This window comes from Acomys russatus, chromosome 13 (assembly GCF_903995435.1).
Source record: "Acomys russatus chromosome 13, mAcoRus1.1, whole genome shotgun sequence".
In the NCBI taxonomy this organism is placed as follows: domain Eukaryota; kingdom Metazoa; phylum Chordata; class Mammalia; order Rodentia; family Muridae; genus Acomys; species Acomys russatus.
This window is the reverse complement of record NC_067149.1, coordinates 17,094,418-17,107,467: the sequence shown is the minus strand read 5'-3', so window position 1 is coordinate 17,107,467 and position 13,050 is coordinate 17,094,418. Positions and strand designations below refer to the sequence as shown.

Here is a 13,050-nt window from a genome sequence, read left to right as displayed (position 1 = left end):
ACTGAGTGCATCACAAACTGATTACGAGTGGCTTTGCTGTGCTGGTCAGATGGATGGCTGCCAGAGAGCAAGGCATCTTGTGAAGGATCACCAGTTGGGCAGCATTGCAGACTTCAGACAGGAGCCCACATGTTGGGTGGGATTTTCACCCTCCACTGTGTGGCCTTCCCGTAGCTCTTGCTTATGACCCCAGGTAGACAGAGTGGCCTGTGGTGAGGGATCAAAACATTCAGAAATTCCTTGTCACTGTAATACATACTGGGTCCTGGTTGGTCAGTAAGCCTGTCTATTCATTAGTGCCAGGAACGTGCCCAGGCTTCATCTGATACTGCATGCTACTCTGCGCCCACTCTAACCCAGAGCCACAGCGCACTGCGTCTGCGTTTAGAGCCCCCAGACATCACCATGTGAAGTTTGCTACAGCTACTGGTATGGGCACCCTTCATAGCTGCATTCTCACATCCCCTCTCACTGGTTGTCCACAAGTTCTGTATCCATATTTGGTGATTCATCTGTGTTCCCCTTCCTCTCCCAGCCCCTCAAGGTGTCTGCCAAAAGTCTGTAGAACTCATATCATCTCCCAAGCTGTTATAGTATATGAAGGCAGAGGATAACTTAGTTATTTTTGAATACAGATTCTTAGCAGAAGTAAAAAGTGTGGTGGGGGAGTTTTTATACTCGCTGCATGAAATAGACAATATTTCCTGAAACAGGAGATATGAACCTCAAAGAATCTAAAATAAAACATTCATTTTATTATTTTTTTAAAAGAAGGAAAACTAGGGGGGAAAAGTAGAATAGTCAGTCTTTTTATCCTAAGTACAGATGAAATTGATTAAACCTTAAAGACTGGCCTCCGCACACCCGGTTTATTAATTGAAGAATTTCCTCTTACCCAGAATGGGAAGTTCACATTAACATTGAGCTTGCCCTGAGTGCTGGTGACACTTGAGAACTGAACATTTTCCACAATCCTATTTTCTCTTCGGTGCTAGAGGAAATCCTAAAATGGCTAAAATGGGGGAGGGGGAGGGTGGGGGAGCAGAACCCGTACTTTTAAGGAAGCCTTCTTTCATTTCCTTGTAAAGCATGAAATCAAATTATAGCTCGTGGCCCACAATTATTTTATTTCTACATTTCAAATTCCATTTTCTGCTCCTTCTTGGTGCTCTTGAACAGGGGCTGCACTGTTGTACAAAGTCAGCTGAAAAGATTACTCCAGATAGACTGTGACACAGTAGCTTCAGGAAGCAAGCAGCCAGGCTCCCCTGCTGGGTCAAGAGCCAGGCCCTGTGAACCCTCCTGCATCCGGAAGGTTCATGGCGTCACCACTTTCGGCCAGGGAGCCTCTCCTCTGTGTGCAGACCCTGACTGTGCCCCTACTCTCCGGAAAGGGCAGCTTATGCCATTTTTAGAGCCTCTCAAGTCCTAGTGGGAGGAGGTGGACCAAGGTGAGGCTAGTACTGACAGTCTGCTGGCTTCTGGGGGCTAAAGGTCATAAGATGTTCCCATCCAGCCCCTTAGTTAGGTCCCTCAGTCTGACCCTGTTGATACCATCTAGTTAGCTTTTAACAGTGTTTCCTGTTGTTTTAAATCTTGTTTTATTAGTTATTTTCAAATTATATGCTGTTATGCTTACTATTATATTAGAGTTCTTTTTAACCTACATGGAATTTTTAAAACATTAAAAAAAAACTCTCAAGCTGGGCAAAGTGACATTATCTTTGCTGCTCTGGAGGCTAAAGCAGGAGGCTTTCTGTAGTCCAGGAGTTCAAAACCAGCCTAGGCCACATACAGAGTGAGGCCTTATTAAAAAAAAACAAAAACAAAACAAAACAAAACAAAAAAATTTCATTTAAAACACACCAATATGCAAATAGCAGAAGAGAGGATATCCCTGAGAAATCACAAAGAGTGCATAGGTGGGGCCACCCTAGTTTAGTTGATGCCTGATTGCTCAAGCAGAATAATATGTGTGAAGGCAACCCCCTGCCCCCTTTTTTTTTTTTCTAGACAGGGTTTCTCTGTATAGCCCTGGCTGTCCTGGACTTGATTTAAAGACCAGGCTGGCCTTGAACTCACAGAGATCTGCCTGCCTCTGGGATAAAGGAGTGCGCCACCACACCCTGAAACCCCTTTTTAATGCTGCCTTTGGTGGCCCACACATTCACCGTGTTCTGGCAGAGGCACTTTCCTTCAGATGGGACTGAGGCCTTCATGCTTCTGGAAAGGATATGTCTCTCGCAGTTTTCAGTCCACTGGGGACCAACTGACCATAGCCTCTGACTTGGAGACTCTGAGATTTCCAGTCCTTCTGCTCTCTTGTTCACAGACTCCAGGCTCTAGCCCAGGCACTGCCTGACACACTTTGGGTTCCTGTCTCATCTGCTAGCTATGTGCCTGGGCATGACATTTCAGATCTTGCCAAGCCATGGCTTTCTTACCTGTGAGGTATGTGTGTGGCAGGCTCTTCTTCCTGAGCTGTGCGAGGTGGAAATGACCTGCTCTGGATGTTTCTCTTATGCACTCAGTAAATGTTCTTTCTCCTCCTGTCCCTGACTCTTTGACTATGGCCATCTCTTTTATTTTATTTACCATTTTTAAACTTTCACTTTGAAATAATTTGTATTTGTTAAAAGGTTACAAGAATAGTAAAAAGAACCGTTGTGTCTATTGCCATGATAAAACACCAAGATCTAAGGCAAATGGGGGTAAGAGTGAGAAATATTTGCCTTATATATCCTGAGTCACAGTCCATTGAGGGAAGCCAAGGCAGAAACTCAGCGGAGCAGAGACCTGGAGGCGGGAGCTGATAGAGAAGTGCTTCTTACTGGCTTGCTCCCTATGGCTTGCTCAGCCTGCTTTCTTATAGAACCCAGGACCACCAGCCCAGGGGGACACCACCCACAAGGGCTGGGCCCTCCACCATTGATCACTAATTCAGAAAATGCACTCCAGGCTTGTTTGCCTACACCTAGATCTTACGGAGACATTTTCTCAAATGAGGCGCCCTTCTTTCAGATGACTATAGTTTGTGACAAGTTGATGTAAAACTAGCCATAGCTATCACACCTTGTCACCCTGCAGTGAACTTTGACCTTTTCCTCATGCCTTTGTGTGGTTCTGTTGCTCCAAGACTTAGACTAGGGAGCTTCGTGGCCACTGAGGTCAGTCTGAGGTGTCCACTGGCCTTGCAGAGGGCCCTGACTTTAGAAGCATATCTTTATAGCTGACAGTATGCTTCATCCTTGCCCCTTCATGTAGCATCAGAGCCATTCCCTTAAGGATGGTGCCTCTCATACTGTGTCAGGGTGACTCTGCACAGATGGGCTCTTCTGTTGCATCGCTCTTGAAATCCTTTCATTTTCTTGGGGAGATCTGTGGCTGGTGCAGGGACCTCTTTATTGCATCTCTCAGTGCTGAGCTGCTGGCAGCAACTGTGCCTGGTTAGATTTTAATACGTTTTATTTTTATTGTGCTTCCTTTTGAGAAGGGGAAAACCCTGTTGCCTGGGCTTAGTGGCATACTGTGTGGCATACTTTTATAGCCCCTGTGAGGCCAAGGCAGGAGGATTGTTTTTTTAAAAAAACTAACATTAGTGGGCACGGTAGTACACGCCTGTAATCCCAGCACTCAGGGAGGCAGAGGCAGGCAGATCTCTGTGAGTTTGAGGCCAGCCTGATCTACAAAGTCTGGACAGCCAAGGCTACACAGAGAAACCTTGTCTTGAAGGGGGAAAACCCCCCTAACATTTAGGGGGAAAAGGTGGGAAGTTTAGGAGTTCCAGGCCAGCCTCACTTACAGAGTAAGTTCTAGGCCAGCCTAAACTAAGACTCTTTTTAAAATCCCTAACCCTCCTTCCTCCCTTAAAAAAAACACCACCCCACAAAAAACCCTTTATTTAGGGTAACTAATCCTGACCCTTTTTGTTTTTGTTTTTATATTTTCTTTTTTTCTAGACAAGATTTCTCTGTGCAGCCTTGGCTGTCCTTGCTTTGTAGACCAGGCTGGCCTCGAAATCACAGCACCATGCCTGCCTCTGCCTCCTTGAGTGCTGGGGTCAAAGGATAGGCTACCATGCCGGGCTAATACTGGCCTTACAATGATACAATGATACTCTAAAAGTTTTTGTTTCTGTTTTTTAAGTCAGGACCACATGCATATGGCTCAAAATAAAGTATAGAAATGTCTGTGTTGTAAATTGAAGACCAGCTGTGTTGCTGCAAGCATCCATCAGGGCTTATTGACTCACGAAAGAAGAGGTGGGGAGGGTTAGTTGGACCCTCACCTGAGATTCCAGCTGGTTTTCCCAGCTGTTTGAATACAGTTCTCTCCCTAGGATATGTGTTGAGGTCTTGGAGTCAGTTGCTAGTCTATAGGCTGGGAGAGGTTAACTGAAGGGGGTTCCACCTATGTGGCGATAGAGAAGCTGTCATCAACACTGGGTGACAACTTTTCAGTGCAGCTACTTTGGGGTCACCCACACTTCAGCCAGTAAACTCTTCACCTCTGCTCTCTAAGTAAAGTCAATAAACTCATTGGTTCCCTAGGGGAACTTTGGAATCTTACTTTGGGTTGTTATTGAGGCTGAGTAGACATGTGTATATCTCTGCCTGGAACCCTCCCTGCCCTTCAGTTTTTGGTCAGTAGTGCAGTTTCCTCATCCCTAAATGGGATGACTCAGTGCCAGATACTGTTAATTCTATCTTAGGTTCTTTAGCCATGCTCAGTATCACATCATTAATCCAAAAGGTGAAGCACAGGACTTGAATGTGGTTTTATTGTTTTTTTCCCCTGGTGGGTCTGGGGTTTTTGTTTTGTTTTGTTTTTTAATGTGTGGGCTGTCTGGTGTTTATTTGCTCTCCTGCTCAATCTCACCTCACCTTATCCTCAAACCCACCAACTTCCTTTCTTATGTCTTTGCTCAAATGGGTAGTGGGCAAGTTCCTTACACTGTCCTGCTGTGTCCCCAAGCCACTTGTCCCAACGTAGTTCTGAGCCTGCCTCTCCTGTGTCTTTGCCCACTTGGAACTTGCTGCATTATGTGTTTGATTTTTACTTTACATCACTGATCATAATGGGTTGGAATCCTGTTGCTTTGGCTGTGCAGGTGTGCCAAGCTCTCACGCTAGGCCAGAACCTAACAGATTAACAGTACTTGGCACTGACTCACCCCATTTAGGGATGAGGAAACTGCACATTTATATATTCCCCCCCCTCACACACACACACACACACACACACGTGTTATGATGCATGTGGTCAGAGAACACCCTGCAGAAGTTGATTCTTTTCTTCCCACCGTGTGGGTCCTGGGAATTGTCTTGGTGGCCAGTGCCATTATCCATTGCGTCATCTTGCCTACCCTTATGCTTGAAACTTTGATTAATTTGGAATCGTGGTATAAGTTGTAAAATGAAGATTCAATTTTATTTTTGCCAAGATGCTGTCTGTTTTCCCTAGGTCCAGTTGTGACGTTATCTTGATTCATAGAGAAGAAGCTTGGAGAAGGACAGCTTTTCACCCATGGCTTCTCAGCCTACAAAAGTAGGCATCCTGTGCATGCCCTCAACTCTGAAGCTTTCAGCCAATAGTCAGCCTTTCTAGTGTTTTGGCATATTTTGTTCTTGGCCAGAATCCAACTCCTCTATTTTCTGCTTTCTTGTCCATCCTGTTGGAAATGTCCCTTGATCTCTTACATGGCCTCCCTTTGTTGTTCCTCCTGTCCCTCCTCTGCAGACATGGCTGGCATTGTTTTTCTTCGAGTGTCCTGAGGTGGTGATGAATACAGTGGTCTCAGATGGCACGTGTGTCCCAGGAGACATTGGCAGATTGCCTTCACTTGAGTCTGCTCTCCTTCCTTGGCCACCTGCAGGGCCTTGCTCACCTGCTCTTCGGGATGCCTCCAGGTTCCCAGAGGACTCAGGAATGTGGGACTCCAGCCAACAGGCAGCTGGCAATAGGAAAAGGAAAAAAAAAAAAAAAAAAAAAAAAGTGAAGTCAGACAGCACTTGGCTCTAGTGTTTCTTTGAGTGTTGCTTGTGCAAGCTGGTCTTCAGGCTTGTCTTTAGGAAAGTGGAAGAGCCTCTATCTACCACACAGGGCTGAAGTGAAGATCAGGGCTAACTGCGAAGTCACAAGTTCAAACATGATAGGCGCCAACACTGGTGTAAATCCAGGGCAGGCGCTGACTAGAATGGTTAAGAATAGGGTGTAATTGAGACTTCATCTCTCTTCTCAGGGATCTTCTCCTTGGCTATGTTGGATGCAAGCCCAATCTTAGCACATCTGGTAATTTGTACAGATTTTATGTGGACTTGTTGAATGGTTGGTGTTGGCCATGCATTCACACCTCACAACACTGTGCAGGCCAATTGACTCCTGTTCCAAACCCAGGCTTTGTTCCTCTGTTTTCTTCTAGTAGTGGCTGCTGCTTCTGGGCTTCTGGGTCACTGAGCAGCCCACAGACCCCTCTGGGCCTGAGCTGGCTCCACCTCCACCTGGTACTCTGGGCATGGACACCTGCACTTGTCCTTCTGGAGCACTTGGTCCACTTCATCTTCTACCTCTACAGCAGAAGGCCTTGTTGCTGCTTGCACCTAGAGTTCTTGGTGATGTGAGCAGATGTTCAGCCTCTTCCACAAGGCTCTTCACTCAGCATTTGGCCCAAGTATTTATGAGATCCCACCTTTGCAGGCTAGTTGGCACAATAAGGATTCCCATCCCAGTGGAATAAACAGTGCCTCGGGCTGTCACTAACGCCAGATGACTGGTGAGGGGACACTTCATGTACTGCTAGGAAGTGGTGGTAGCATTCCTCCCATGCTGCATTGATGTAGGGAGCATGGGCTTGTGGGTATATGTGAACTACACAGGAACACCAGGGAGTCACAGTAGTCTAGTACCATCCAGGCTTGTCCTGGGTCAGGGAAGCTATTGAGAGAGAGAAAAACAGAAATGCACCAGCCATTACACACCCCATTAGATTCTCCTTAGCAAAGCCAAATGGCCACGATATGATATCTCCACACACAACTGTACATACACAGAGACAGAGAGAGAGAGAGAGAGAGAGAGAGAGAGAGAGAGAGAGAGAGAGAGAGAATGAGAATATGAATCAGTGTAGAGACAGTTGTGACCTGTGTTGACATCTTACTAATGTTGGCTTCTACCTGTTGGCAAGGTGGTTTGTGGGAAGCTATCTAATTTGCCAGAGCCATAATCTTTTCTTTTTTCTCCAGGCAGGGTTTCTTTGTGTAGCCTTCGCTGTCTTAGACTCGCTTTATAGACAAGGCTGGCCCCAAACTGACAAAGATCTGCCTGCCTCTGCCTCCCTGAGTGCTGGGATTACAGGCATGCGCCACCACAGCATGCCCGACTGTCAGAGCCATAATCTTACTTACCATAAAATAGAGAGGCAGTTAGTATAATTAATACAGTACAGTGATGATGGGACACCCTTTGCCTGCCAGGAGCCTCATCTAGGCATGCCTTCCAGACACTGCCTCTATTCTGAGCATCTGTGTGCGTGCACTGCCCATGGACACGAAGGGTTTTTGGTTTGGACTGAGATCTTGCTGGCATGAAGTGAGGTATTCTGATGAAGAGATGTTAGTGGACAAGGTTGTCAAACTTCTTTTGTCATCTTAGTTCATGTTTATCTCAGGTTGGACTGCAGCTAAACCAAGAGGAGCATAGACCTCCACAATAACATAGGTAACAGCTGTAAAAATAGAAACAGTAATGGCTGCAGACATCCTGGAGGGTTGCTGTGGCCAGGTACCATCCTAATGTAAATGCTGTCATCATTTCTTTCCTATAGAGAGGAGAGCTTGACACTGGTTCCCAGCACCCACATCAGGCAGCCCATAACCATCTATAACTGCAACTTCAGAGAGTCAGATGCCTGTGGCCTCTGCAAGTCGCCTGCACTCACTGTGCATATGTAGACACATGCATCCGCGCACACATGCACACATCTACTCATAGTTAAAAATAATAAAAAAAAAATCTTTTTAAAAAATAGGATAAGTTATCACCATAGCATCACAGATGACAACAGTATGTTTCCACCATAACTGGGTACCTAAAAAGTCAACAGCTGAAAACAAATTTTTTTATTATTTTAAATTTAATATTATTTTTTCTTCTTAGAATGCCTGCTCTTTTTTATTTTTTAAAAAAGAATGTGATTTTACAGGTGCTAAAATATGTGTAAAGTTTTTAATGTCATTTTTCAGGCCAAAACTTGTTTTCTGAACAGTTTTTTCCTTCAATCCCAGAAAGAAAATGACATCTTACAGATAACTCAGACTTTGTTAAATGCTGACCTTTGTAAGTTTTTCGTTATTTTTATTTTTGAAATGATTAAGATATGTAATCTACAGAATTGAAGATTGTAATTTTTTAAAGTAGGGAGAAACTTTAACCCTGTCATAATAGCTCTGCAAACCTTTCAAGGGTTCTGTGGTCGGGATGGCTGATGAAAAGCCCTGATAGATGGCTAAGTATAGAGGGCCCCTTGTAAGCCTTGGGTTTTTGTCTTATTTTCCACCCACTCACTCACTCTGTCCCTCTAGTCTCAGGCTGATTTTTTACCCTGGGTTCATGGGAATTGGGAAGGACACTGTCTGATTCATTCCATGAACATACTAGGGAGTTTGAAAAGGCAAGACATGCCAGTTGTATCACTTCCTGCTGCCTGATCAAATGTCTGGTGAAGAAACAGGAGGAACTAGGAGCGGCTGCTGGACAGTAGGCATTTGCTTGGAACTGACCCCGGTTTCCAGCAGTGCCCTTGTTCTCAGTTTGACAGTCAAGTGGCCTTGACCTCTGCTATCCTTAGAAGTTCCCAGTGCTGGCCATGCTGCAGACGATCTCCTGGAAGAGAGCTGTGTGCTTGCTGTAACAAAGGCCACTTGTGGCTGCCATATAAGACTGCAGATGAAGCCTTGCTGGCTCCTGGTGCTTGGGTCCTGGCTGCACCGAGCACCTGGGTATGGTGGTCAGTTTCGGTCATCCCATGATTCCAGCATTAGGGAGAGCCTGCTCTGTGGAGCTAATGAGCTGGCCTCTCCAGCAGCCAGGCAAGCGAGGCTCTTTGGATAGCTGTATATACTAATAGGAAATTGGATTTTGAGAAAAAGAACAGATTCCTGGTCAACAGAGTGGAGGAGGTGGGGAAGCTAACATTGCTGAGGTCATCCCAACAGAGGCTTATTAAACTGTGCCCAAGCTGGGTCTTGTGCTTTACATAAAGAATGAAAGACCAAGCGTCAGGGGAGAATGCAGGCTGGGGTGAGGTGGACTAGGACCACAGTCAGTAAGTCTGGGGTAAGTATACTGGGCAGAGTATAACAAAGGCCCAGCAAGTACAGGTGAACATCAAACTCTCAAATGGAGCCTGGGTGGGAGCTAAGGACAGGAATTTGTTGGCCCTTTCAGGTTCCCATGGGGATAGACAGGCTATGCAGCATAGTGAGTGAGAGCTCAGGTATAGGTGTTCAGATCTGTGCTCCGGTAACAGTCACTGTATAACACAGACACTCATCCTGTGCCTCCAGAGTCCTGTGTTCTTCCTCTATGAAGTCCTTGGTGCGGCTGACATTCTGAGAGAACCTGGACAGTTGGAATTAGCCCTGCACGAGTGTTCTGCTCTGAGTCTGTGCGACAGGTGCCCAGGCCATGACCTATGTCCTCTTCATGGTTTGTCTACAGACCTTAGCTCCTCTAGTGGATGCAGAGCCAACCCCTGGAACAAGGCTTACTACGTGGGGGAACATTTGTAGATGGCTAGGTGCTTCATATTGGTGGGATGGGCTCAGACTTATCTCATGGAAGACAAGGGGCAAGGTTTGTGTAGCCTGTGGCAGCAGGCCATGGTAAAACTACCACTGGTTAAAAAGAAAAAAGACTGCATTTATGAGTTTGTGTGTTTGGAGGGCAATGAATCTTTTAATAGGAAAGCAACTCTGCCAGGTCTGTGTGTTTAATTCTTTGATTTAAGTGCTTAAAATAGTACTAGATTTAATGAATTCCTTTCACTCCCATTTGAAATGGAAAGGAGTACTGTGTGTAGGTGTAGGTGGGTGTGGTGGGTGGGTGGGTGGGTGTGGTGGGTGAGTGGGTGGGTGGCAGGGGGCTCATTCTTACCACTCTTTGTTCTGTTTTGTTTTTATATTCCCTCAGATATTCCATGTGTGTAGAGGCAAATGCTCACTCCTCTGCAGTGCACATGCAGGAACATGCCCAGTTTTATACATGGTTACAACACACCTTGCTCTGCCCTGTGCTCTTTTCCCCATGGCAGGCTATTCTAAAGTAGTAAAAGGGCCCTTTATTCTTTTCCGTGGCCATGCACTGTTCTATCTCATGTCATAACTATCTATTTTAAGCTTGCTTCCTACTGATGACTCTTACATGCCATCCAACTTAAGTAACAGTAGATGTGCTGGAAGTGTGTCCTATGTGTTTATGAGCCTGGCTGGGGCAAAAAGTCTACGTTTTCTTTTACGAATATTGCTGTTTTGTGTACATTATGAGTATAGTGCCATTGAAGCCAGAAGAGGCCATCGGATCCCATGGAACTAGAGTCATAGACAGTTGTGAGCTACCATTTGGTTGCTGGGAATCAAACTCGTCCTCAGAAAGGCAGCCAGTATTCTTAACTGCTGGGCAATCTCTCTCTCCAGCCCCAATTATATACATTTTGGCACCTAGCTCCATGATGTTTTCCTTCCAATCTAAAGGTCTCCAGCAGCATGAATCAGTTAGGTGTTTTTAGCAAGTTCTTTTGGTCCTACGCTCTGTTGATGGAGCTTCTGCTCTTTTTAGGAGGTTGGAGCACACAGAACTGCTGTACTAGAGGATGGGTTGTAGAAGGCCACTCTGAGGCAGCGTCCCTAGAGAACAGCTGGCTAGAGTGGAAATGGGGATGGCTACCAGAGGCAAGTTGGTATCCATTGTATAGTGGGGCCTGTTGCCTCCATTCTGTGGAAATCTGTTGGCTCATGGAAATAGATTCTGTTCATAGACATGGGAGAAGCAGTGCCCCCTCACAGCTATAGGTGGGATCTGGGGCACTACCAACCAAGGGTTTAAACAAGGACATGCCACTGTTGCTGCTGCTGTGTGCACCTGTCCTTCTAGCTGCATTGTATCCCTGCCTGACCAGGCAAGATAGAAGAAGAAGCTGGCAAAGGAGAGGGCATCTGGGCCATGTCAGCCCTGCATACACTCAGCACATTGCTGCTCCTTGGGGCCAAGGCTTTAGCTAACACTGACTAGGAGGCCTCTGAGAGCAGCAAGCCAAGTACTTTAGCAGTTCCCTTTGGTGCCAGGTGGCTGTGTGACCTAGAACATGTACTGCCGTGTGTTGAGCCTTTCTGCGTCTGAAACAGGGTAATGAGGATTAAGCATGCTACTTTAGCACACATTGTTGGTGTGGTAACCCAGGACAGAGGCCTTTTCCTGGTCTCCCTAGCAGTATGTGGGGTTATCAGGCTCACTTTCTTTTTCTTTTTTCTTTTAAAAATAATTTATGTATTTATTTATTATGTATACAGTGTTGTGCTTGCATGTGTGCCTGCCTGCCCGCCAGAAGAGGGCATCAGATCTCATTCTAGATGGTTATGAGCCACCATGTGGTTGCTGGGAATTGAACTCAGGACCTCTGGAAGAGCAGACAGTGCTCTTAACCTCTGAGTCATCTCTCAGCCCCAGGCTCACTTTCAGAGCAAGCTTCTTCAGACTTGCTTGTGATCATAGATAGTGTGGTCCTGAAAAGGCCTTACGAGGAGGTCTTATAAACTGAAGATGTTAATTACCATTCATTTCAGAGAGCAGTGTGTCTGTTTTCCTGCTTTCCCTAACTTACACCTTTTTTTTCCCCCTTCTAAATTATTAAAATATCTCCAAGTCCTCTTACCAAGGGCATGGCTACTCAGCTTCTTAACACCTGTGCTTCTAACACAGTAGCTGGCACTTGCCCTTCACTGCCTACTCTGTCGTACAAGCACCTGCTATTGCCCAGCTTAGGCATGCTGTACATGTATACACAGCCAGCTGTGCGTACAACAGTTCTGTGTGCTCCAACCTTCTAGAAAGAGCAGAAGCGCCATCAACAGCATAGAACCAAAGTTAGTAGATGGTGAGCATCAGGCTTGGAGGCAATTGTGGGCAACCCAGTATTGTGGGGAGAAGTGTTCTGAACCTCTTACCCCTCCGCACATATTTTTTAGCCTTGTGGTCTTTCTTAGTAAGGGCAGGTAGCTAGGTATTCGAGCCTTTCCTGTTCAACATCTGCCCTTGTTGAGTGAAATGAAAATGAGGGCAGTGGTACAATGAAGAGGTGGGGGCTCTGGAGCCAGGTATTCTGTACCTAGTCTCACCCCTGCTGTCGGCAGCCATGGGGCCCTGAGAAGACCCACAGCTTCCTCACCTCTCCTGGTGCTCTTTTGGCTTGATGAGGGTATACCAGTCTGTATACTCACTTGGACTGGCCAGGAAGTATCAACCATTCCTCCCAGTCTGCCCACTATTGCAGTGTTTTGCTGAGACTGGGATGCTGACTTCCTGGGAGGCGCACTAACCCAACTCTTCTCCTAACCTTACCTTTTATTGCCTCAGGTGCCCAGATCATTGATCTGATGATGCTCGTGATTGATGTGACCAAGGGAATGCAGACACAGTCCGCAGAGTGCCTTGTGATTGGCCAGATCGCCTGCCAGAAGCTGGTTGTGGTGCTGAACAAAATAGACCTGATAGCAGAAGGGAAGAGACAGACAGCAATTGACAAAATGACCAAGAAAATGCAGAAGACTCTTGAGAACACCAAGTAGGTTTGCTAATGAAGTTCATGTGCAAGGTGGCTTCTCGTTTAACAGTCTGGGCAGGCAGGTCAGCCTCACGTCCTGGTGAGGGGGCTCTGCCTAGTCACACAACTGCTGCTGTACTGAGCTGACTCAAACCTAACATGCTGTTATTATTGCAGAAAGCACTGGAACATAATAAGGAAATGGGTGCCCCACTTGTGGGAGAAGCACAGGTGGA

General features: G+C 46.2%; 1 protein-coding gene across 3 annotated transcripts in view; it reads left to right on the top strand.

Moving 5' to 3' along the window:
* The window catches only part of Eefsec (eukaryotic elongation factor, selenocysteine-tRNA specific), a 197,792-nt gene that overhangs the window by 66,903 nt on the left and 117,839 nt on the right, over positions 1–13,050 (top strand). For 2 of the 3 annotated variants that reach the window (XM_051154874.1, XM_051154876.1), the window contains exon 2: positions 12,628–12,835. The exons of the other annotated variant lie outside the window; for it this stretch is intronic. In XM_051154874.1, the coding sequence (XP_051010831.1) occupies positions 12,628–12,835 (208 nt within the window). The remainder of the gene's footprint in view (positions 1–12,627; positions 12,836–13,050) is intronic. 3 annotated transcript variants of the gene reach the window in all.